Here is a 22,952-nt window from a genome sequence, read left to right as displayed (position 1 = left end):
TGTTGCCCAGGCTGGAGTGCAGTGGCGTGATCATGGCTCCCTGTAGCCTTGACCTCCCAGGCTCAAGCCATCCCCCTACCTGAGTGTCCCGAGTAGCTGGGACTACAGAAGTGTGCCACCACGCCCAGCTAATTTTTTAAGTTTTTTGCAGTGACAGCCATGTTGCCCGGGTTGGTCTTGAACTCCTGAGCTCCAGGGATCCACCTGCCTCAGCTTCCCTAAGTGCTGGGGTTAGAGATGTGAGCAACCGTGCCCAGCTAAAACTCATTCTCTATGGAGAATGTTTACTAGTTATTATTAGAGAGTTGTTTATTACTTCTTCAGGAAACCATAATGTGAAAAATCCAATGAAAATAGTTTGCTGTTTTGGGTGCTTAGCTGAGTGGGAGTTAAAGGTTTGCATTCCTAATTAGAAACTTTGTGGCCGGGTGCAGTGGCCCACACCTGTAATCAATCCCAGCACTTTGGGAGGCCGAGGCGGGTGGATCACTAGGTCAGGAGATCGAGACCATCCTGGCTAACACGGTAAAACCCCGTCTCTATTAAAAATACAAAAAAAATTAGCCAGGCTTGGTGGCGGGCGCCTGTAGTCCCAGCTACTCGGGAGGCTGAGGCAGGAGAATGACGTGAACCCGGGAGGCGGAGCTTGTACTGAGTCGAGATTGTACCACTGCACGCCAGCCTGGGGGACAGAGCGAGACTCCGTCGTGGTGTCTCACACCTATGATCCCAAAACTTGGGGAAGCCGAAATCCTAACAATCCCGGGAGTTCACCAGTCTGGGCAACGTGGTGAAACCCCATCTCTACAAAAAATACAAAAATTAGCCGGGCGTGGTGGCGTGTGCCTGTATTTGAAGCTATTCGGGAGTCTGGGTGGGAGGCTTGCTTGAGGCTGAGGCTGCAGTTAGCTATGATCATGCCACTGCACTCCAGCCTGCGTGACACAGCGAGACCCTGACTCTTTTTTTTCTTTTTAAAGAAACTTTGACTCTTCTTTGAATTTACTCATTTTGTTTGACTGTGTTCATTTATTTTCCTTGAGTTTTAGAATCTCAGCATAGAAGAAATCCATTCTGAACTATGGTATGTAGGGCCACCATACACACTCGTGTGTTAGGAATTTTAAGCGTTTGTAATATGTTCTTTCTCTGGATCCTCAGTGTGTTATCAGATGTTGAGTGTTTTAACCCTTTATTTCCCCAAACATTCTTTTTTTTTTTAATGACCTGTTTGCTTCATAGTGAACAGTCTAGTTTCTGTTTTATTTACGATCTTGGGAATTGATTTTTAAGCAGTTAGCCCCTTAGTTTTTCAGTTCAGCTTCTTGGTTATTTTACCTTTTAGCTGTCAGAGATAAAATTGAGATCACCTATCTTAGATTTAAAAAGATACCAGAGGCCAGGCACTGTGGCTCATCCCTGTAATCCCAACACTTTGGAAGGTTGAGGCTGAAGGATTGCTTGAGCCCAGGTGTTTGAGACTAGCCTGGGCAACATAGTGAAACCCCATCTCTACAAAATATTTAAAAATTACCCAGGTATGGTTGAGCGTGCCTGTAGTCCCAGCTACTCAGGAGGCTGAAGTGGGAGGATTACTTGAGCCTGGGAGGTCAAGGCTGCAGTGAGCTGTGATCGTGCCACTGCACTCCAGCTTGAGCGACACAGCGAGACTCTGTCCCAACAACAACGAAAAGCACAACAATAAAGAGATAGTTTTTCTTCTTCGGAATTATACATTCTAGATGTGAAGAGAAAAAATGTGTGAGCTCAGTGCAGACACAAGCTCTCTCCACCTTCTGGAACAGCAGCAGGGACCCATGAAAAACAAGAGCTTGCTACATTTCCTGAGGTTGAAAAGTAGATGCAGGCCAGGCACAGTAGCTCACACCTGTAATCCCAGCACTTTGGGAGGCTGAGGTGGGTGGATCACCTGAGATCAGGAGTTTGAGACCAGCCTGGCCAACATGGTGAAACCCTGTCTCTACTAAAAATACAAAAAAAAAAAAAAAAAAAAAAAAAATTAGCTGGTCATGGTGGTGGGAGCCTGTAATCCTAGCTACTCAGGAGGCTGAGACGGGAGAATCGCTTGAACCCGGGAGGCAGAGGTTGCAGTAAGCAGAGATCACGCCACTACACTCCAGCCTGGGCGACACAGTGAGATTTGGTCTCAAAAAAAAAAAAAAAAAAAAAAAACATGCAACAGAACCTTGAGGCTTACACTGCTCTGTAAATGGGGTAGCGACAGAACATATTTGGAGAATGCAGTGAAAGCCCCCGTCGTTGATCAAGTATGAGAGCACGTCCTGACCAGCCTAGTCTCCTGGCCTCCTCATCCTTCCCTGGGGCTGTAGTGATGGGCATCTTTCTTCCCAGGGGATGTTTCAGCTTCCAAATGTGATGTTGGTATGCTGTGAAGAGAAGGGGTTATTTTTTCTAGAGGTTTTTTTTTTGCTGATTAAATCTTGACTAAATGTGTATGAGGCATGCATGAAAGCTCCATTTCGGCCAGGCACAGTGGTGGGCTCCTGTAGTCCCAGCTACTCAGGAGTTTGTGGTGAGAGGATCACTTGAGCCCCGGAGGTCGAGACCAGCCTGGGTAACATAGTGAGATCCCAACTCTAAAAAAAATAAAAATAAAATCTGCATTTCATTTCCAGTGTAGTACATCATTAAATAACAGCCTGCTCTGTTTTTTCCAGGGGTGAGCCCCTCCAGACTCCGAATAGGAGATCAAGAGTTTGATTCATTGCCTGCTTTACTGGAATTCTACAAAATACACTATTTGGACACTACAACGTTGATAGAACCAGTTTCCAGATCCAGGCAGGGTAGTGGAGTGATTCTCAGGCAGGAGGAGGCGGAGTATGTGCGAGCCCTCTTTGACTTTAATGGGAATGATGAGGAAGATCTTCCCTTTAAGAAAGGAGACATCTTGAGAATCCGGGACAAGCCTGAAGAGCAGTGGTGGAATGCGGAGGACAGCGAAGGCAAGAGAGGGATGATTCCAGTCCCTTACGTCGAGAAGTATAGACCTGCCTCCGCCTCAGTATCGGCTCTGATTGGAGGTAACCAGGAGGGTTCCCACCCACAGCCACTGGGTGGGCCGGAGCCTGGGCCCTATGCCCAACCCAGCGTCAACACTCCGCTCCCTAACCTCCAGAATGGGCCCATATATGCCAGGGTTATCCAGAAGCGAGTCCCCAATGCCTACGACAAGACAGCCTTGGCTTTGGAGGTACATAACGTGCACAATGTAGAAAGAAGAGATCTGCTGCAGGGTCTCCTCTCGGTCCTCTTAGAGCTTTGTAGCAATGCTGACTACAGCATTGGGATGTTGTAGATGGCAAGCCGCTAAGCACTGATGTTGGCATTGAATGTTGGGTTTTCTCTTCTTCTTAGAAAACCTGTTTGGGAATGAGTAAGCTTAAAACTGTATAACTGAATGTTCTTAATTGATCTACTAAACACACTTGGATTACTTTAATAACACCACCTGAATTCACAGGAATTAACCTCAAATGTTTTTCCTCATCTACATCCTCATCTGTTTCTTGCTTTCTGTTTGTCGTTGTCTAAAAGAAGGTGGGTTCAGATGGATTTGAGTGTAATAAGTGGTCTCTATCAAAGCACTTAAATGGAATTTTCCCGCAAAAACTTGTTTTTGCTTCGGGGGACTTGAAGTTCCTTACCACTAATTCTGTTCATTGAGTAGAATCCGGGAGGAAATAGGCCTAGTAGAGGTTTGAAGAGATGCACACCCAGAAGTCCTCATTCCGAGGAGTGGCAGGTGCACGGGTCTTTCTAAATCATTCAAAAAGCCAGTTCTTCCTCAGGAATTAACTTTTGCCTTTACTGATGAAATATCTTTGGTAGCCCACTTCCTTCTGGCCAGCCATTACATGGTGTTAATTCCTTTATTCCTCTCTTCCGCGCTCACACCTTGGTCTCCTACCTCCTTCCTTTCTTCTTCCTTCCTCCCTCTCTCCCTTCCTTTCTTTTCAGAAGAACTGATGGTTCAGTGTAAAAGCTAGTACAGGCTGGGCACAGTGGCTCACACTTGTAATCCTAGTGCTCTGGGAGGCTAAGGCAGGAAGACCACTTGAGACCAGGTGTTCAAGACCAGTCTGGGAAACATAGACCTCAGCTTTTTTTAACAAAAAGTGAAAAAAAAAAAAATCACCAGGCGTGGTGGCATGCACCTGCAGTCCTGGCTTGAATGAGAAATGGAATGTATGTTGTCAGAGTTATCACTGCCTCTTGTTCCCATTCCCTGTTTGGAGGAAAATAGATTTCTACCCTCAGGTCTTCCTGTGAGTTCAGATGACAGTAACATCTGGCATGGTGCTGTGTGTATGATGGATCTTACTCTTTTTTATTTTCTTTTTTTTTTTCCTCTCTGCTTTTTTAAATTTTTATCTGGCCTTACTGAGTCACTAGATGTAACTCTTGACATTTATTACAGACTTTGTTAGCACTGGGTTGAAGTAAGTATGAAAACATGGAACAAAGGCTGGGTGTGTGGCTCATACCTGTAATCCCAGCACCTTGGGAGGCCGAGGTGGGCAGATCACTTGAGCTCAGGAGTTGGAGACCGGCCTAGGCAACATGGCAAAACACCATCTCTACAAAAAATTAGCTGGGCATGGTGGCACGTGCCTGTGGTCCCAGCTACTTGGGAGGCTGAGGAGGGAGGATCACCTGAGCCTGAAAGGTCATGGCTGAAGTGAGCTGAGATCATGACACTGCACTCCAGCCTGGGCGACAGGGTGAGACTCTGTCTCAAAAAAAGAAAAAGAAAAAAAGCCATGGAACAAGCCAGCTGACCCAGGAGAAACCAGTTATAATGTGAATTTTGCTTCTATTTGCATTTCCTTTCTCAGAGATTTAATCATGCCTGCCTTAATTAGAGGCTTTACTGCTCAAAAAAATGGTTGAGCTTCTCTACCTGCTGTGAAACACAAATCTCATTAAATAAAGATTTGAGTAGAAAACTAGTTTATGATTTTAGTAAGTTTTCCTTTTTGATTTGGGTATTGGGATTTTTTGGATTTTTTTTTGTTGTTGTTGTTCTTTTTGAGACGAAATCTCTCTCCATCGCCCAGGCTGGGGTGCAATGGCGCGACCTTGACTCACTGCAACCTCCGCCTCCCAGGTTCAAGTGATTCCCCTGCCTCAGTCTCCTGAGTAGTTGGGATTACAGGCATACCCCATTGTGCCTGGCTAATTTTTGTATTTTTAGTAGAGACAGGGTTTCACCTTGTTGGCCAGGCTGGTCTCAAACTCCTGACCTCAGGTGATCCACCCGCCTCAGCCTCCCAAAGTGCTGGGATTACAGGTGTGAGCTGTCATGCCTGGCCAATTTCTAGAAATGTCTTTATGTTGAGCTAAAACATATGTACTATGTGTAGTCACCACTCATCAAGGGTATGGGGAGCTTAGCTTCAGGCATTATCAGTTGAGCTAGAAATCTTTGTGACTCACACCAGAACCAGGGTAAGGCCTATCTCCCAGGATTCTATGGGATGTTTTTTTCTGTTCATGTGGATAGTTAAATCTCAAACACTGGCAGCTTTCCACCAGTACTACCCATGCCAGTTTCAGTCCATCTCTGATGCAGGTGAATTGTTAAGGCTGAATTGTCCTCATTTGTTTCCATCAATTTGAAAGACTGCCGATGGGCCCTAGATACACTACCTGTTACTTAGATCAGGGGTCTGCAGACCTTTTCTGTAAAGGTTTTTGAGGGCCTTAAATTCTGTGTCCCAACTCTGCCATTGTAGCAAGAAAGAAATCATAGATAAAACAACAGATGAGCTTGCTGTGTTCCAATAAAGCTGCAAAAACAACAGGCTGATGTTTGGCCAGGTGCTGTGACTTATGCCTGTAATCCCAGCACTTTTGGAGGCTGAGGTGGGAGGATCGCTTGAGTCCAGGTGTTTGAAACCAGCCTGGGCAACATGGTGAGATCCGGTCTCTACAAAAAATGTTTTTAAAAATTAGCCAGGTGATCTTAAAAAAAAAAAAAAAAAACCATACATGCCGGGTGCGGTGGCTAACGCCTGTAATCTCAGCACTTTGGAAGGCTGAGGCGGGCAGATCACCTGAGATCAGGAGTTTGAGACCAGCCTGACCGATATGATGAAACCCTGTCTGTACTAAAAATACAAAAATTAGCCAGGCGTGGTGGTGGGCGCCTGTAATTCCAGCTACTTGGGAGGCTAAGACAGGAGAATCACTTGAACCCGGGAGGCAGAGATTTCAGTGAGCTGAGATCGTGCCATAGCACTTCAGCCTGGGCAACAAGAGTGAAACTCCATCTCAAAAAAAAAAAGGCTAGGCGTGGTGGTGTGCACCTGTGGTCTCAGCTGCTTGGGAGGCTGAGGTAGGAAAACTGCTTGAGCCCAGGAGGTTGGAAGAGAAGGCTCCTGTGCTGCCTCTCTGTACTTGCTCTTCCCTGGTTTTGTGTGTATGAATTTGTGTGTGCTTCCTGCCCTGAGCTCACTGAAAGCAAGTCTGGATCAAGGCATGTTAGCAGTCACTGATGTGCTGCTGGTTGGTAGTAGGGACCTAGAAAAGCAGTCACCTGGGTTTGCGCCAGCAAAGAAAACCAGTCTGTGATGTCCCCTGTGTAGTGAATTCCAAACATTGATACCATTTGGGTTCTGATTTTGTTCTCATTATCTCTGGAACGCATTGATCAGCTGGGTAATCTTTTGTTCCTGGACCAATTCTAGATCTGATTGCACCAGGATCGATTAGCCTTGAAAATGACACAGAGCTAGGGAATAGCCAGTGTTTGTTACGCTCCTTGGGAGCAAAGAAACTGTAGTAACCACATTCAGTCTTCTTTACGAATGACTCCATGATACAGCCGGGACTTGCTTCCTAAAAAAGTGAAGATGAAAGGATGCTTGTTATATTTTAGTCAACTTTTCTAGGTGTTTTGTGGATTGTGGTTCTTTAGGATATAGTCTTAAGTCCACCATTCTACTTGATAGCAAACTCTGTTTAAATACTTCAATCTTATATTGTCTTTGTTCTTCTTCTTCTTTTTTTTTTTTTTTTTGAGACGGAGTCTCGCTTTGTTGCCCAGGCTGGAGTGCAGTGGTGCGATCTCGGCTCACTGCAAGCTCTGCCTCCCGGGCTCACGCCATTCTCCTGCCTCAGCCCCCCGAGTAGCTGGGACTACAGGCGCCTGCCACCACGCCTGGCTAATTTTTTGTATTTTTAGTAGAGATGAGGTTTCACCGTGTTAGCCAGGATGGTCTCGACCTCCTGACCTTGTGATCCACCCGCCTTCGCCTCCCAAAGTGCTGGGATTACAGGCGTGAGCCACCGCGCCTGGCCTTTTTTTTTTTTTTAAGACAAGGTCTCACTCTGTCACCCAGGCTGGAGTACAGTGGCGTGATCTCCCTCTGCCTCCTGGGTTCAAGTGATTCTCCTGCCTCAACCTCCTGGGTAGCTGGGATTACAGGCATCCACCACCACGCCTGGCTAATTTTTTTATTTTTAGTAGAGATGGGATTTCGCCACATTGGCCAGGCTAGTCTCGAACTCCTGGCCTCAAGCGATCCGCCTGCCTCAGCCTCCCAAAGTGCTGGGATTATAGGCATGAGCCACCCCGCCTGGCCTATGTTGTCTTTATTCTTAAGCATTCAGAGTGCAGTCCCAAATCCCATCCCACAGAGCTGTAAGAAGCTCCTAAGGATGTGTTACAGGATCAGGAGGCTGAGGACCAGCCTGGACAGTAAAACAGTTCCTCTGTGGTGAGACTCGTCAGTCTCTTTCCTGTAGTGAGGTCTCCCTCTTGGAAAGAAAGGTTAACTACCTTGTAGTACTTCAAGTCCTGTATGAAGTCTTTGTTGTTCATTGGTAATTCATATTAGGATTTTTCTTTCCTATTTATAACTTGAATTTTGAAATCAGTAGTGTTAGAACTACTGTTATTACTACATTCACTGATTAGTACATTCCTTTGTATTGTCAGATTGTAACAGTTCCGGGGCAAGCACTCGGTTTCACCTTTGTATTTGAAGTAGTACACCCTAGTCTGGTCAACATGGTGAAACCCATCATTACAAGAATTAGCCGAGTGTGGTGCACATGCCTGTAGTCCCAGATACTCTAGTGACTGAGATGGGAGGATGGCTTGAGCCTGGGAGGTCAAGGCTGGAGTGAGCTATGATTGCGCCACTGCAGTCCAGCCTAGGCGACAGAGTGAGACTCTGCCTCAAAAAAAGCTAGTACACCAAGTTTCTTTTTTTTTTTTTCTTTTGTATTTTTAGTAGAGATGGGGTTTCACTGTGTTAGCCAGGATGGTCTCGATCTCCTGACCTCGTGACCCACTCCCCTCTGCCTCCCAAAGTGCTGAGATTACAGGTGTGAGCCACCGCCCCTGTATGATACCCCTCACCTGTATGATACCCCTGTATGATACCCCTCACCTTCCCTGATCTGATCTTTGGGAATTATGCTTTAGTGAATTAACAGGTGGAAGCACAGTTCTGACTTTGTTTCTGAATTAGAGGAAGAACTGCATTTACTGGAGCAAAATGTTCTTAGAATACCCCACCCCCTCCGGCCTTCTTCCTTTGCCCCCCTCCAGCCAGAGTCAGCAGCCACTCCTTCCTCCAAACTGTTAAAGACCTAAGGCCACATGTGGCACCACGGGAAGACCTGGTCTCTAAATATCATCATAGTGCCTTTGGGACCTCAGGAGCATTTTCATGTGCTCTAAACGTTTCAGGAGAAAGGCCCCAAAAAGCACAAAGGGTTAATTTGTTTGTTTGTTCGTTTGTTTGTTTTGAGACGGAGTCTCGCTCTGTCGCCCAGGCTGGAGTGCAGTGGCGTGATCTCGGCTCACTGCAAGCTCCGCCTCCAGGGTTCATGCTATTCTCCTGCCTCAGCCTCCCTAGCAGCTGGGACTACAGGCGCCTGCTACCACGCCCGGTTAATTTTTTTGTATTTTTAGTAGAGACGGGGTTTCACCATGTTAGCCAGGATGGTCTCGATCTGCTGACCTTGTGATCCACCCACCTCGGCCTCCCAAAGTGCTGGGATTACAGGCATGAGCCACAGCGCCCGGCCATAGGGTTAATTTTAACAAGGTCTTCCTTGAGGTATTTTTACTTCAAGGCCATGTTGGTCAGGTTAATTAGCCCAATTGATTGCTTACAAATTTTCTTTATCTGTTTAAAAATCATAATCAGGCTGGGTGTGGTGGCTCACGCCTGTAATCCCAGCACTTTGGGAGGCCGAGGCGGGCGGATCACGAGGTCAGGAGATGGAGACCATCCTGGCTAATACTGTGAAATCCCATCTCTACTAAAAAAAAAAAAATACAAAAAATTAGCCGGACATGGTGGCGGGCATCCGCAGTCCCAGCTACTCGGGACTGAGCGAGACTCTGTCTCAAAAAATAATACTAATAATCAGAATCACCCCAGGTGCAGTGGTTCATGCCTGTAATCCCAGCACTTTGGGAGGTCGAGGTGGGTGAACTCTTCACCTGAGGTCAGGAGTTCGAGACCAGCCTGACCAGCATTTTGAAACTCCATTTCTATGAAAAATACAAAATTAGCCAGGCGTAGGGGCACACGCCTGTAATCCCAGCTACTTGGGAGGCTGAGGCAGGGGAATCACTTGAACCCGGGAGGTGGAGGTTGCAGTGAGCTGAGATTGCGCCACTGCACTCCAGCCTGGGCAACAAAAGCGAAACTCTGGCTTTAAAAAAAAAATCATTTGAGTTATGGCATAGCCATTATCTCATCTCTGTATATTTGAACCTGTGTGCCAAAAACCTAATCATCTGTAAAGAAAAGATTCGTGTTTTTGGTTGTTTTTCTCTTTTTTTTTTTTTTTGAGATCAGGCTTTGCTCTGTTCCCCAAGCAAGGTGCCCAGTTGTAGCTCACTGCAGCCCCAAACTCCTGGGCTTGTGATCCCCCTACCTCAGCCTCCCAAGTAGCTGGGACTACAGGCACATTCCACTGTACCTGGCTAATTTTGTACTTTTAATTTTGTAGAAATGGAGTCTTGCTTTGTAACCTAGACTGATCTTGAACTCCTGGCTTCAGGCAATCTTCCTCCTGCTTGGGCCTCCCAAAGCACTGGGATTATAGGTGTGAACCACTGCGTCTGGCCTCTTTTTTTTTTTTTTTTTAAGAGAGACAGTGTTTCACTGTGCTGCTGAGGAAGGCCTCAAACTCCTGGGCTCAGCTGGGCAAGGTGGCCCATGCCTATAATCCCAGCACTTTGGGAGGCCGAGTCGGACAAATCACTTGAAGTCAGGAGTTGCATACCAGCCTGTCCAATGTGATGAAACCTGGTCTCCACTAAAAATACAAAAATTAACTGAGCATGGTGGCGGGCGCCTATAATCCCAGGTCCTTGGGAGCCTAAGGCACAAGAATCCAGGAGGCGGAGTTTGCAATGAGACAAGATTGTGCCACTGCACTCCAGCCTGGGTGAGAGATGAATACACTGTCTCAAAAAGAAAAAAAAAAACCCTGGACTCAAGGGTTCCTCTCCCCTCAGTCTCCCAAGTAGCTGGGACTACAGGTGCAGACCAGCGCACCTGGTGTAAAAAAAAAAGTTTTAGATTTTGGCATGGTTTTCCTCTGCAGGGTAGATCCAAGAGAATCTGGCTGGGCACGGTGGCTCACACCTGTAATCCCAGCACTTTGGGAGGCCAAGGTGGGCGGATCACCTGAGGTCAGGAGTTGGAGACCAGCCTGGCCAACATGGTGAAACCCCATCTCTACTAAAAATGCGAAAAAATTAGCCGGACGTGGTGGCGTGCGCCGGTAATCCCAGCTACTCAGGAGGCTGAGGCAGGAGAATCGCTTGAACCCGGGAGGCGGAGGTTGCAGTGAGCTGAGATCACGCCACTGTACTCTAGCCGGGGCAGCAGAGTGAGACACTGTCTCAAAAAAAAAAAAAAAAAAAAAAAAATCTGATATGGTCCAAAGGTCTAATTTACACATAGTTCCTTTCCCCAATAACATCTTGCCTCATAGAAATCCCTACTCATTTATCCCTTAGAAGTCTGAAAGAAGGCCTGGCACGGTGGCTCACACCTGTAATCCCAGCACATTGGGAGGCCGAGGCAGGCAGATCACGAAGTCAGGAGATCAAGACCATCCTGCCCACCATGGTGAAACCCCATCTCTACTAAAAATACAAAAATCAGCTGGGCGTGGTGGCAGGCGCCTGTAGTCCCAACTACTTGGGAGGCTGAGTCAGGAGAATCATTTGAATCCTGGAGGCGGAGGTTACGGTGAGCCAGCATCGTACCACTGCACTCCAGCCTGGGCGACAAGAACAAAAATTCCATTTAAAAAAAAAAAAGTCTGAAAGAAAAGATCTGGAGGCACATCAGCAGATTTTGCCCCACATTTTGAGAAATTGGTATGGTTCTGTGTTAACAGCAAGGGGTGGGGCTGGTCCACTTTTCAACCTACCCTTCACCTCTTAGAGCTCTGTGGGATGTGATTTGAGACTGCAGTTTGAATGCTTAAGAATAAAGACAATATAGGCTGGGCGCGGTGGCTGATACCTGTAATTCCAGCACTTTGGGAAGCCGAGGTGGGTGGATCATGAGGTCAGGAGATTGAGACAAGCCTGCCCAGCATGGTGAGACCCCGTCTCTACTAAAAATACGAAAAAAGTACTGGCTGGGCGTGGTGGCCTGTGCTTGTTGTCCCAGCTACTTGAGAGCCTAAGGCAGGAGAATTGCTTGAACCCGGCAGGTGGAGGTTGCAGTGAGCCAAGATAGCGTCACTACACTCCAGCCTGGGTGACAGAGTGAGACTCTCTCTCAAAAAAAAAAAAAAAAGAATAAAGACAGTATAACATCGAGGTATTGATTTATTTATTTATTTATTTATTTATTTGAGACTGAGTCTCGCTCTGTCACCCAGGCTGGAGTGCAGTGGCGCAATCTCGGCTCACTGCAAGCTCCGCCTCCTGGGTTCACACCATTCTCCTGCCTCAGCCTCCCAAGTAGCTGGGACTACAGGTGCCCGCCACCACACCTGGGTAATTTTTTGTATTTTTAGTAGAGATGGGGTTTCACCGTGTTAGTCAGGATGGTCTGGATCTCCTGACCTCATGATCTGCCGCCCTCAGCCTCCCAAAGTGCTGGGATTACAGGCGTGAGCCACCACGCCCGGCCAAGATTCTTTTTTTTTTTTTTTTTTTTTTTTGGAGACAGAATCTTGGTCTCTCCACCAGGGTTGGGGTGCAGTGGTGCACTTGGCTTGCTACAGCCTCAAACTCCCAGGCTCAAGTGATCCTTCTGCCTCAGTCTCCTGAGTAGCTGGAACTACAGGTGCATACCATGATACCTTACTAATTTTTCTTTTTTTTTTTTTTTTTTCAAGAGACACAGTCTTGCTATTGTTGCCTAGCCTGGCTGGGGCATGTCAGAATCCTTTTTTTTTTTTTTTTTTTTTTGGAGACAGTTTTGCTCTGTCACCCAGGCTGAAGTGCAGTGGTACTATCTTGGCTCACTGCAATCTCTGCCTCCCGGGCTCAAGTGATCCTCCCATGTCAGCCTCTTGAGTAGCTGGGACCACAGGCACACACTACTATGCCTGGCTAATTTATTTATTTATTTTATTTTTTGAGACAGAGTGTAACTCTGTTGGCCAGGCTGGAGTGCAGTGGCACAGTCTCGGCTCACTGCAACCTCCGCTTCCCGGGTTCAAGCAGTTCACTGCCTCAGCCTCCCAAGTAGCTGGGATTACAGGCGCCTGCCACCACACCTGGCTAATTTTTGTATTTTAGTAGAGATGGGGTTTCACCAATTTGGCCAGGCTGGTCTTGAACTCCTGACATCGTGATTCACTCACCTCGACCTCCCAAAGTGCTGAGATTATAGGCGTGCGCCACCACGCCCAGCCAATTTTTTTATTTTTTGTAGAAATGAGGTTTCACTATGGTGCCCAGGCTGGTCTTGAACTCCTGAGCTCAAGTGATCCTCCTACCTCGCCTCCCAAAGTGCTGGGATTAAAGACGTGAGCCACAGCACCCTGCCCAGATGTGAGAAACGTTGAATTCTAAAATTGCTGGCAGGCCAGGTGTGGTGAGAGCCCTGGTGACAGCAACCTGTGAGGATTGTTACCTGTGTGTAAGGATAGGCGTGCCATCATCCCTTCCTCCCCTTCCTCCACACGTGTGCTCAGCCGGCATCGTCACGACACAGGCTGGGCCATCATCCCTTCCTCTCCTTCCTCCACACGTGTGCTCAGCCGGCATTGTCACGACACAGGCTGGGTTAGCTGCTTGGTTTTCTCTTTTTTTTGCAGACAGGGTCTTGTTGCCCAGGCTAGGGGGCAGCCTTGACCTCCCAGGAGGCTCAGGTGACCTCCTACCTCAGCCTCCCAAGTAACTGGGACCACAGGCGCACACCAGCATGCTTGGCCACACTTGGCTTTTTCAATTTTTTTGTAGAGACAAGGTCTCACTCTTTTGCCAGGGCTGCTCTCAAAATCATGGGCTCAAGCCATCCCCCCACCTCAGTTTCCCAAAGTGCTGGGATTCCAGGCATGAGCCACTGCGCCAAGCCTGCTGCTATTTTTTTCTCAACCTCTGTGTCTTATGTGTCTCTCTATCCCCTTCTTTCTGTCCCTCCTTTTCTCAGCATCATATGACCCATACAGTGACTTCAGGCCTCTGTAATTTTTAGAGAGTTCTTCAGGAAACAGAGGGGCCAATAGGCAAGCTGTTCCATCTGTAAGTGAGGTCAGGCTGGGCCTGGAAGAGGCCCTGCGGCTGGACTTACGTTGGCTTTGGCCAGTAGATGTGCCTGCATACGTTTTTAGGGAACCCAGTACAACCTCAGATGCATAATTGGAAGTTCCTGATACTGTATGAAATGCATAAATGGTGTGGAGGCTCATGCCTGTAATTAGCTGGGCATGGTGGCGTGCACCTGTAGTCCCAGCTACTCGGGAGGCTAAAGTTGGAGGATCCCATGAGCCCAAGAGTTACAGGCTGCAGTGAGCCATGATGGTGTCACTGCTCTCCAGCCTGAGTGACAGAGTGAGACCCTGTCTCAAAAACAAAAGATAAAAAGACGGCCGGGCGTGGTGGCTCACACCTGTAATCACAGCACTTTGGGAGGCCGAGGCGGGCGGATCACGAGGTCAGGAGATCGAGACCATCTTGGCTAACACGGTGAAACCCCGTCTCTACTAAACAAAATACAAAAAATTAGCTGGGCGTGGTGGCGGGCGGCTGTAGTCCCAGCTACTAGGGAGGCTGAGGCAGGAGAATGGCGTGAACCCGGGAGGCAGAGCTTGCAGTGAGCTGAGATAGCGCCCCTGCACTCCAGCCTGGGCAACAGATCGAGACTCTGTCTTAAAAAAACAAACAAACAAAAAAAAACTTTATATTTCATTTTGCAACAAGAGACATTTTATAAATAAATGCCAAAACATAAGGTTTTTTTTGTTTTTTGAGGCAGGATCTGGCTCTGTTGCCCAGGCTGGAGTGCAGTGATGTGATCTCGGCTCACTGCAACCTCTGCCTCCTGGGCTCAAGCAGTCCTCCCACCTCAGCCTCCCGAGTAGCTGGTTCTATGAGCAGCCACCACCACACCCAGCTAATTTTTGTATTTTTTGTAGAGACGGTTTCACCATGTTGCTCAGGCTGGTCTCAAACTCCTGAGCTGAAGCAATCCATCCACCTGTGTCAGGCTCACCAAGTGCTGGGATTGCAGGCGTCAGCCACTGCGCCCGGCCATGGTTGGTTTTTTTGACCCCTCATTGGGTAATGATCAGGTAACAAGCGGCTTTGAGGGAGCAGCAAGGTCTGTCCGATGGTGGGATTTGGGGGCTGGGCAGGCAGTGGCTTGTGAAGTAGAGCTTACTGAATGAGGTGGGGGTTTTCTGGGAGCTAATTGGACCTGGAGTTTTGGCCTCTACCTGCCCATATGGGAAAAGGCTTGCCTGGGTCAGGAGGTGATAGGAACACTTGATTCTCTAGGACCAAGTGACCTATGCTTGCCATGATCGCTTTCTGCTGTGCAAGCAGTAACAGGCCAGGTCGTGTGCGAGTGGGCTGGGGGATTGTGCTGCTGCCATATGCTAAAGCGGGGAGAAGGCGGCCAGGCACAGTGGCTCACGCCTGTAATCCCAGCACGTTGGGAGGCCAAGGCAGGTGTATCACAAGGTCAGGAGTTCGAGACCAGCCTGGCCAAGATGGTGAAACTCCATCTCTACTAAAAATATAAAAATTAGCTGGGCACGGTGGCGCGCGCCTGTAGTCCCAGCTACTCGGGAGGCTGTGGCAGGAAAATTGCTCGAACCTGGGAGGCAGAGCTTGCAGTGAGCCAAGATCACGCCACTGTCATCCAGCCTGGGTGACAGAGACTCCGTCTCAAAAAAAAAAAAGAAAAAAAACGGAGAAAGCTGCTTCTCCTCGGACAGGGCCTGCGGAGCAGGCAGAAAGCTGAGGGTAGTGAGTACAAAGAAAGGGAATAGTAGCTAACTCACTGAAGTTGGGATTGCTCATGCAGAGACAGTTGAGATTTCCAATAATTATCACTTTCCTTTTTTAATCAAAAAGTATCATCTGGGATCCCTTTTACTTTCTGTATTCTCTGTTTTTCCACACTGCTAAAAACACTTTTCCTTCTGCCTGCATTAACCACAAGTAATCAGTCTGGTGGCTGGGGCTGGGGAGGCAGCAAATGGCCATTTCTGTAATATCCCTAGAGCAGTCACATGGGCAGGGTGTGCCTAACCAGAGAATGGAGTTGTTCAGCTTGCATTCCTAACTGGAAATAAAGTGCTCTCCTTATTCTCCTCCTGCAGGTCGGTGAGCTGGTAAAGGTTACGAAGATTAATGTGAGTGGTCAGTGGGAAGGGGAGTGTAATGGCAAACGAGGTCACTTCCCATTCACACATGTCCGTCTGCTGGATCAACAGAATCCCGATGAGGACTTCAGCTGAGTATAGTTCAACAGTTTTGCTGACAGATGGGAACAATCTTTTTTTTTTTTTTCCAACTGCCATCTATACAATTTTCTTACAGATGTCAAAAGCAGTCTAGTTTATATAAGCATTCTGTTACCTGTGATATTTTTTAGACTGAACTGCTCCATTCCTAGTCTTAATTACCATATTCAGGGTACGAACTGGAGGGCTTGTGTGTTAGCTTCTGAATTGGCAATTGGAGGCGGTAGTGGTCGTGCCTGTGTGTATCAGAAGGGATAGGTATCTTGCCTCCTTTCTCTCAGGCAGTGCAAATCACCCTGTGGAAAACCGATGGACAGGAAGGAGTGTTACACACTGCTTACCCTGATTTATTCAGTGGTTTTGTTTTCATTCTGGAACCATACTATCAAATGGCGACAGACTGTTCCCTTCCACCCCCGTGAAGTAATCATGCACCGTGTGAATAGTATCAAGCAGGATTGCTTTCATTGTATGGAGCATGACCAGCGTGTGACTCATTCTGACATTTCAGATCCTAAGAATTCTAAGAACACTACTAGAAGCATTTGTTCCCTCCTAGTCAATGCTTCATACTTTTTCTTGGGATTCTTTTAGCCCTTGACATTCTTGTCCCCCAAACCTGTAAGTAGGTGAATTCCTAAGATAAGTGTGTATTTTCATTCCAGGTGAAAAGCAGGATGTACCGAGCACTTTATTCAGTGCATAGCTTTAAGCCAATGTTGGATTCACTAAGTGGACAGCCAGTCTCCCAGCTCTCTGCCTTCCCCAAAAGGGTCGTAGTAGGTCACCCTTCTACAGCAGCTAACTAGAGTCCTAACTAATGGGATCCAGCAGGGCCATTTCTCCAGAGGGCCAGTATCCTATTAGGAGACTCTTGGAATTCTTAGGTTCTACTCAAGAGTGGAAGGACCAATGACCTCTAATATTCTGTGGAAGGTTTTGGGGCCAAATTCTGCCCTCTGCATTCTGTGCAACTTGTATAAAAGTCAAGTTAGTATTACATGAATTTGGGGTAGGGTTAGTGCTTTGAAAAAATGTTGAACCGGCTGGGCGCGGTGGCTCACGTCTGTAATCCCAGCACTTTGGGAGGCCGAGGCAGGTGGATCATGAGGTCAGGAGTTCGAGACCAGCCTGGCCAACATAGTGAAACCCCATCTCTGCTAAAGATATAAAAAATTAGCCCGGCGTGGTGGTGCACGCCTGTAATCCCAGCTACTCGGGAGGCTGAGGCAGGAGAATTGCTTCAACCTGGGAGGTGGAGGCTGCAGTGAGCCAAGATCGCACCACTGCGTTCCAGCCTGAGCGACAGGGCAAGACTCAGTCTCAAAAAAAAAAAAAAAAGGAAAAAAAAAAAGAAAAAAAAATGTTGAACCAATCGTGAATTACTTATGTATTATTCATTTCTCATGGGGAGAGTAATGCTGTTGAAGAACATTACATTGTAAACTGCCTTCATTTTTGGCTCTTGTTGTTTATGTTCAGGTTTAGTTTACAAACCCATTTAAGTATGGAATGATTTATATGGGGTCAGGTGCTCCACAAAATAGACCTATGAGACCAAAAATGACTTAGGCTATTTAGACGACAGCATGAAACTTCCACGTTAGTTCTCAGTCTATAAAGGCACTTACCGGTCTCTGGTGTGGTATGACCAATAGAAACACCTTATAGTGTGCTGTGGACCTCATTTTGGAAAAATAATCTGCCTTTCTAATTGTTCTGCATAGGTTAAAATGATAAATTTACATTCTTTGAACCTATGCCAGATTGTGGTGTCCGAGTGACCGGCACACTGTCTGACACACAGTCAGTGTGCACGTATTTGTCTGAGTGAATGAGGAGACCTGAGAAACCGGTGACGTGGCACAGGGAAGCCAGCTGGCCCAGGATTCCGTACATGGCCGCAAGCAGACTAACGCGTTGACGCTAATTTAATGTATTTTACCTCACACTAAGGTCATGCTTGATAAAGACGTTAAACTCAACTTGTAAAATGGTAGCCCAGTGCTATGCACAGAGTGGGTGCTCATTAGTGTTGAATGAACACATTTGTGATACTACATGTAATTCCATCTGACTGCTTTGTTAAATTTTCAGTTAGAACGTAGATACTGTAAAGTCCACACACACATTAAATCTTGTTTTCCTGAAAGTATGGCATCAAAAATACTTGTAGAAAAACCTTGTCACAACTGATTTGAATGTTCCTATTTTCTTTTCCTTTGACTTTGATATTGGCTTGTAATGTCTCTTTTCATCATATGTAATATCAGTGGAACAGGCAGCGCTACTCAAGTACTAAGGATTCCTCAGTGATCAGTGATCCAGAGCCGTTCATGAACCACTGGGCTGGATTTGACTGTTGAGTGTGGCAGTTAATGCCCCTCAAGAAATCAAAGGATGTCTTATAAGTGTCTTCCAAAAAAAAGCAAATGCTGAAATCCTATTGGCAAAGTAAACTGAAATTGGCTGCTATATTTTATATAATCATTTCTGCAAATCCCATTTTTTGAATACTAATATTTGACATGGTTAATTCTTATTAATTTGTTGGAATTGTTTATTGTTAATAATGCAAATAGATAATTTTTAATTATCCACAAGTAACATGTCACTGTTAATGGTTTGAAATAGGTGATAAGCAAACCAATTTGAAATAAAATATAAACATGTGCCATTGTATTATAACACTATACACTTTCTTGACAGTTAAATTTAAAAAAAAAATTTTTTTGGTAGCATGTATTGTATATGTTTATAGTATATGTAGTAAATAAAAATATGGCCAAATGTTTGGCTTGGTGATCTTTTGGAAAAAAGTAATCTTTGAATATTTTTCACAAAAGAACTAAATCTTTTTTTTTTTTTGAGACAGAGTTTCGCTCTTGTGACCTAAGCTGGGGTGCAGTGATGCGATCTCGGCTCACTGCAACTTCCGCCTCCCACGTTCAAGCAATTCTCCTACCTCTGCCTCCCGAGTAGCTGGGGTTACAGGCATGCACCACCACGCCCAGCTAATTTACTGTATTTTTAGTAGAAATGGGGTTTCACCATGTTAGCCAGGCTGGTCTCAAATTCCTGACCTCGGGTGATCTGCCTGCCTCCGCCTCCTAAAGTGCTGGGATTACAGGCTTCAGCCACCACTGCGCCCAGCGAGAGGTAAATCTTTATGCTTAGGGCATAGGAGGTATGTGCCTTCAGCAGCCTGCAGTCATGTAATTAGATAAACAATTATACAAGCTCAGTGGGTGCTTATTAAAGATGGGATTAGGCCGGGTGTGGTGGCTCATGCCTGTAATCCCAGCACCTTGGGAGGCAGAGGCAAGCGGATCAGAAGGTCAGGAGTTCGAGACCAGCCTGGCCAACATAGTGAAACTCCGTCTCTACTAAAAATACTAAAATCTGGCTGGGCATGATGGCTCACGCCTGTAATCCCAGCACTTTAGGAGGCTGAGGTGGGTGGATCACAAAGTCAGGAGATCGAGACCATCCTGGCTAACATGGTGAAACCCGGTCTCCACTAAAAATACGAAAAATTAGCCGGGCGTGGTGGCACGCGCCTGTAGTCCCAGCTGCACAGGAGGCTGAGGCAGGAGAATCGCTTGAACCCGGGAGGCAGAGCTTGCAGTGATCCAAGATGGCACCACCGTACTCCAGCCTGGGCAACAGAGCGAGACTGTCTCAGTTAATCAATCAATAAAATACAAAAATTAGCCAGGCGTTGTGGCATGCACCTATAGTCCCAGCTACTCGGGAGGCTGAGGCAGATGAATTACTTGAACCTGTGAAGTGGAGATTGCAGTGAGCCGAGATCACGCCACTGCACTCCAGCCTAGGTGACAGAGCAAGACTCCATCTCAGGGAAAAAAAAAAAAAAAAAAAAGATGGGATTAATCAATGGTGATAGATATAGACACAGATTTTTAAAAAATTATTTATTTATTTATTTTTGTTGAGATGGAGTTTCGCTCTTGTTGCCCAGGCTGGAGTGCAGTGCTGCGTTCTTGGCTCACTGCAACCTCCACCTCCCGGGTTCAAGCAATTCTCCTGCCTCAGCCTCCCGAGTAGCTGGGATTACAGGCGTGTGCCACCATGCCCGGCTAATTTTGAATTTTTAGTAGAAACGGGATTTCTCCATGTTGGTCAGGCTGGTCTGGAACTCCCAACCTCAGGTGATCCGCCTGCCTCAGCCTCCCAAAGTGCTAGGATTACAGGGATGAGCCACCGTATCCGGCCTTTTTTTTTTTTTTTTTTTGGCGGGGCGCGGGGTGAGGGGCGGGGACGGAGATTCACTCTTGTTGTGCAGGCTGGAGTGCAGTGGCGCTATCTCAGCTCGTTGTAACCTCTGTCTCCTGTGTTCAAGCGATTCTCCTGCCTCACCCTCCTGAGTAGCTGGGATTACAGGCACGTGCCACCATACCTGGCTAATTGTTGTATTTTTAGTAGAGATGGGGTTTCACCATTTTGGCCAGGCTGGTCTCAAACCTCCTGACCGCAGGTGATCCACCCGCCTTGGCCCCCCAAAGTACTGGGATTACAGGCGTGAGCCACCGCGCCTGGCCTCGTGATTTTTTTTTTTTTTTCAAGACAAAATTTTCCTCTTGTGCCCCAGGCTGGAGGGCAGTGGCGCGATCTCAGCTTACTCCAACCTTGCCTCCCGGGTACAAGCGATTCTCCTGCCTCAGCCTCCCGAATAGCTGGGATTACAGGTGCACGCCACCAAGCCCTGCTAATGTTTGTATTTTTAGTAGAGATGGTGTTTCACCATGTTGGCTAGGCTGGTCTTGAACTCTTGATCTCAGGTGATCCACCCGCCTCGGCCTCCCAGTGTGCTGGAATTACAGGCGTGAGCCACTGCGCCCAGCCTCTGGCCTGGTGATATTTTTAAAGGTCTCCATGAGTATGAGTCATAAAATACTGATTTGAGGGGACCATAAGAATCATATAAAGGCCTGAAAGCAGGCCAGGTACAGTGGCTTATGCCTGTAATCCTAGCGCTTGGGAGGCCTAGGTGGTGGAATCATTTGAGATCAGGAGTTTGAAACCAGCCTGGCCCACATGGTGAAACACTGTCTCTACTAAAAATACAAAAAAAAATTAGCTGGGTGTGGTGGCGTGCGCCTGTAATCCCAGCCACTTAGGCTGCTGAGGCAGAAGAATTGCTTGAACCCAAGAGGCTGACGGTGCAGTGAGATTGTGCCACTTCACTCCAGCCTGAGCAACAGGGGAAGACCCTGTCTGAAACAAAACCCAAAACCAAAAAAAACCCTGTTGAATGGCGTGTTCTTTTATATAGTCTACAGTATTCATACCAGCTGTCGTATTTTATGACCTGGACTTCCAGGTTAAATTCTGTTCCTCTTACAGGTATGAAAAGATGAGAGGGGGCCGGTATAGAAGAAAATGTGAAAATAACCATTAACCCTGCTAAGTTTGACAGGGAGAGGCGGAGAAAGTGGTGTGCTGTTGCCACCCATGTTCTGAAGACTGTGAAATGGGAGATAAGGTAGAGGCAAAAAAGAACCTTTAGCCATCTAGAAGTGAAGCTCAAAAACAGAGCAGGCCGGGCGCGGTGGCTCACGCCTCATCCCAGAACTGTGGGAGCCCGAGGCGGGTGGATTATGAGGTCAGGAGATCGAGACTATCCTGGCTAACACGGTGAAACCCCATCTCTAGTAAAAAAAAAAAATACAAAAAATTGGCTGGGCGCGGTGGCTCACGCCTGTAATCCCAGCACTTTGGGAGGCCAAGGCAGGTGGATCACGAGGTCAGGAGATGGAGACCATCCTGGCTAACACGGTGAAACCCCGTCTCTACTAAAAATACAAAAAACTAGCCGGGCGTAGTGGCGGACACCTGAGTCCCAGCTACTCCGGAGGCCGAGGCAGAATGGCTTGAACCTGGGAGGCGGAGTTTGCAGTGAGCCGAGACCACGCCACTGCACTCCAGCCTGGATGTCAGAGTGAGACTCCATCTCAAAAAAAAAAAAAAAAAAAAAAAAAAGCCAGGTGTGGTGGCAGATGCCTTTAATCCCAGCTACTCGGGAAGCTGAGGCAGGAGAATCATTTCAACCGGGGAGGCAGAGGTTGCAGTAAGCTGAGATCGCACCATTGCACTCCGGCCTGGGCAACAGAGCGATACTGTCTCAAAAATAAATAAATAAAAATACAAAATTAGCCGGGCATGGTGGGGGATGCCTGTAATCTCAGCTACTCAGGAGGCTGAGGTGGGAGACTTTCTTGAACCTGGGAGGCAGAGGTTGCAGTGAACAAAGACCACACCACTACACTCCAGCCTGGGCAACAGAACCAGACTCCGTTTCAAAAAGCAAACACGCAAAAAATCTATGATACTTAGAAAAAAGGAATGAATGTGATGAGTGCTTTTTTTTTTTTGAGATGGAGTTTTGCTCTGTTGTCCAGCCTGGAGTGCAATGGTGCCATCTCAGCTCACCACAACCTCCACCTCCCGGGTTAAAGCGATTCTTCTGCCTCAGCGTCCCAAGTAGCTGGGATTCCAGTGCGTGCCACCACGTCCGGCTAATTTTTTGTATTTTTAGTAGAGATGGGGTTTCACCATGTTGGCCAGGCTGGTCTTGAACTCCTGACCTTGTGATCTGCCCGCCTCAGCCTCCCAAAGTGCTGGGATTACAGGCGTGAGCCACCGTGCCCGGCCCTTGTTTGTTTCTTTTGGGAGACAAAACTCACTATTGCCCAGGCTGGGATGCAACAGTGCAACCTGGACTCAGCGCAGCCTGGACCTCCGGGACTCAAGCAATCTGCCCACCTATGCCTCCAAAATAGCTGGGATGACAGTTGCGCACCACCACACCTGGCTAGTTTTTTAATTTTTGGTAGAGATGAGGGTTTTGCTATGGCTGGTCTTGAACCCCTAGGCTCAAGTAATCCTCCCGCCTCAACCTCCCAAAATGCTGTGATTATCTGTGTGAGCTGCCATTCCTGGCTGAATGTGATTTTTTTTGTTTTTTG

General features: G+C 47.2%; 1 protein-coding gene across 2 annotated transcripts in view; it reads left to right on the top strand.

Annotated features, from left to right (window-relative positions):
• Window positions 1–18,656, top strand: part of CRK (CRK proto-oncogene, adaptor protein) — a 32,263-nt gene extending 13,607 nt beyond the window's left edge. The window contains exons 2-3 of one of the 2 annotated variants that reach the window (XM_016931123.4): window positions 2,700–3,065; window positions 15,820–18,656. In XM_016931123.4, coding sequence (XP_016786612.1) covers window positions 2,700–3,065; window positions 15,820–15,827 — 374 coding nt within the window. In that variant the 3' untranslated portion in view covers window positions 15,828–18,656. Of the gene's footprint in view, window positions 1–2,699; window positions 3,236–15,819 lie in introns of both variants that reach the window. The other variant, XM_016931122.4, reaches the window with a different exon arrangement.
• Window positions 18,657–22,952: the final 4,296 nt, after the last annotated feature.

This window comes from Pan troglodytes, chromosome 19, assembly GCF_028858775.2.
Source record: "Pan troglodytes isolate AG18354 chromosome 19, NHGRI_mPanTro3-v2.0_pri, whole genome shotgun sequence".
Lineage (NCBI taxonomy): Eukaryota > Metazoa > Chordata > Mammalia > Primates > Hominidae > Pan > Pan troglodytes.
This window is presented reverse-complemented; position numbering and strand designations above follow the sequence as displayed.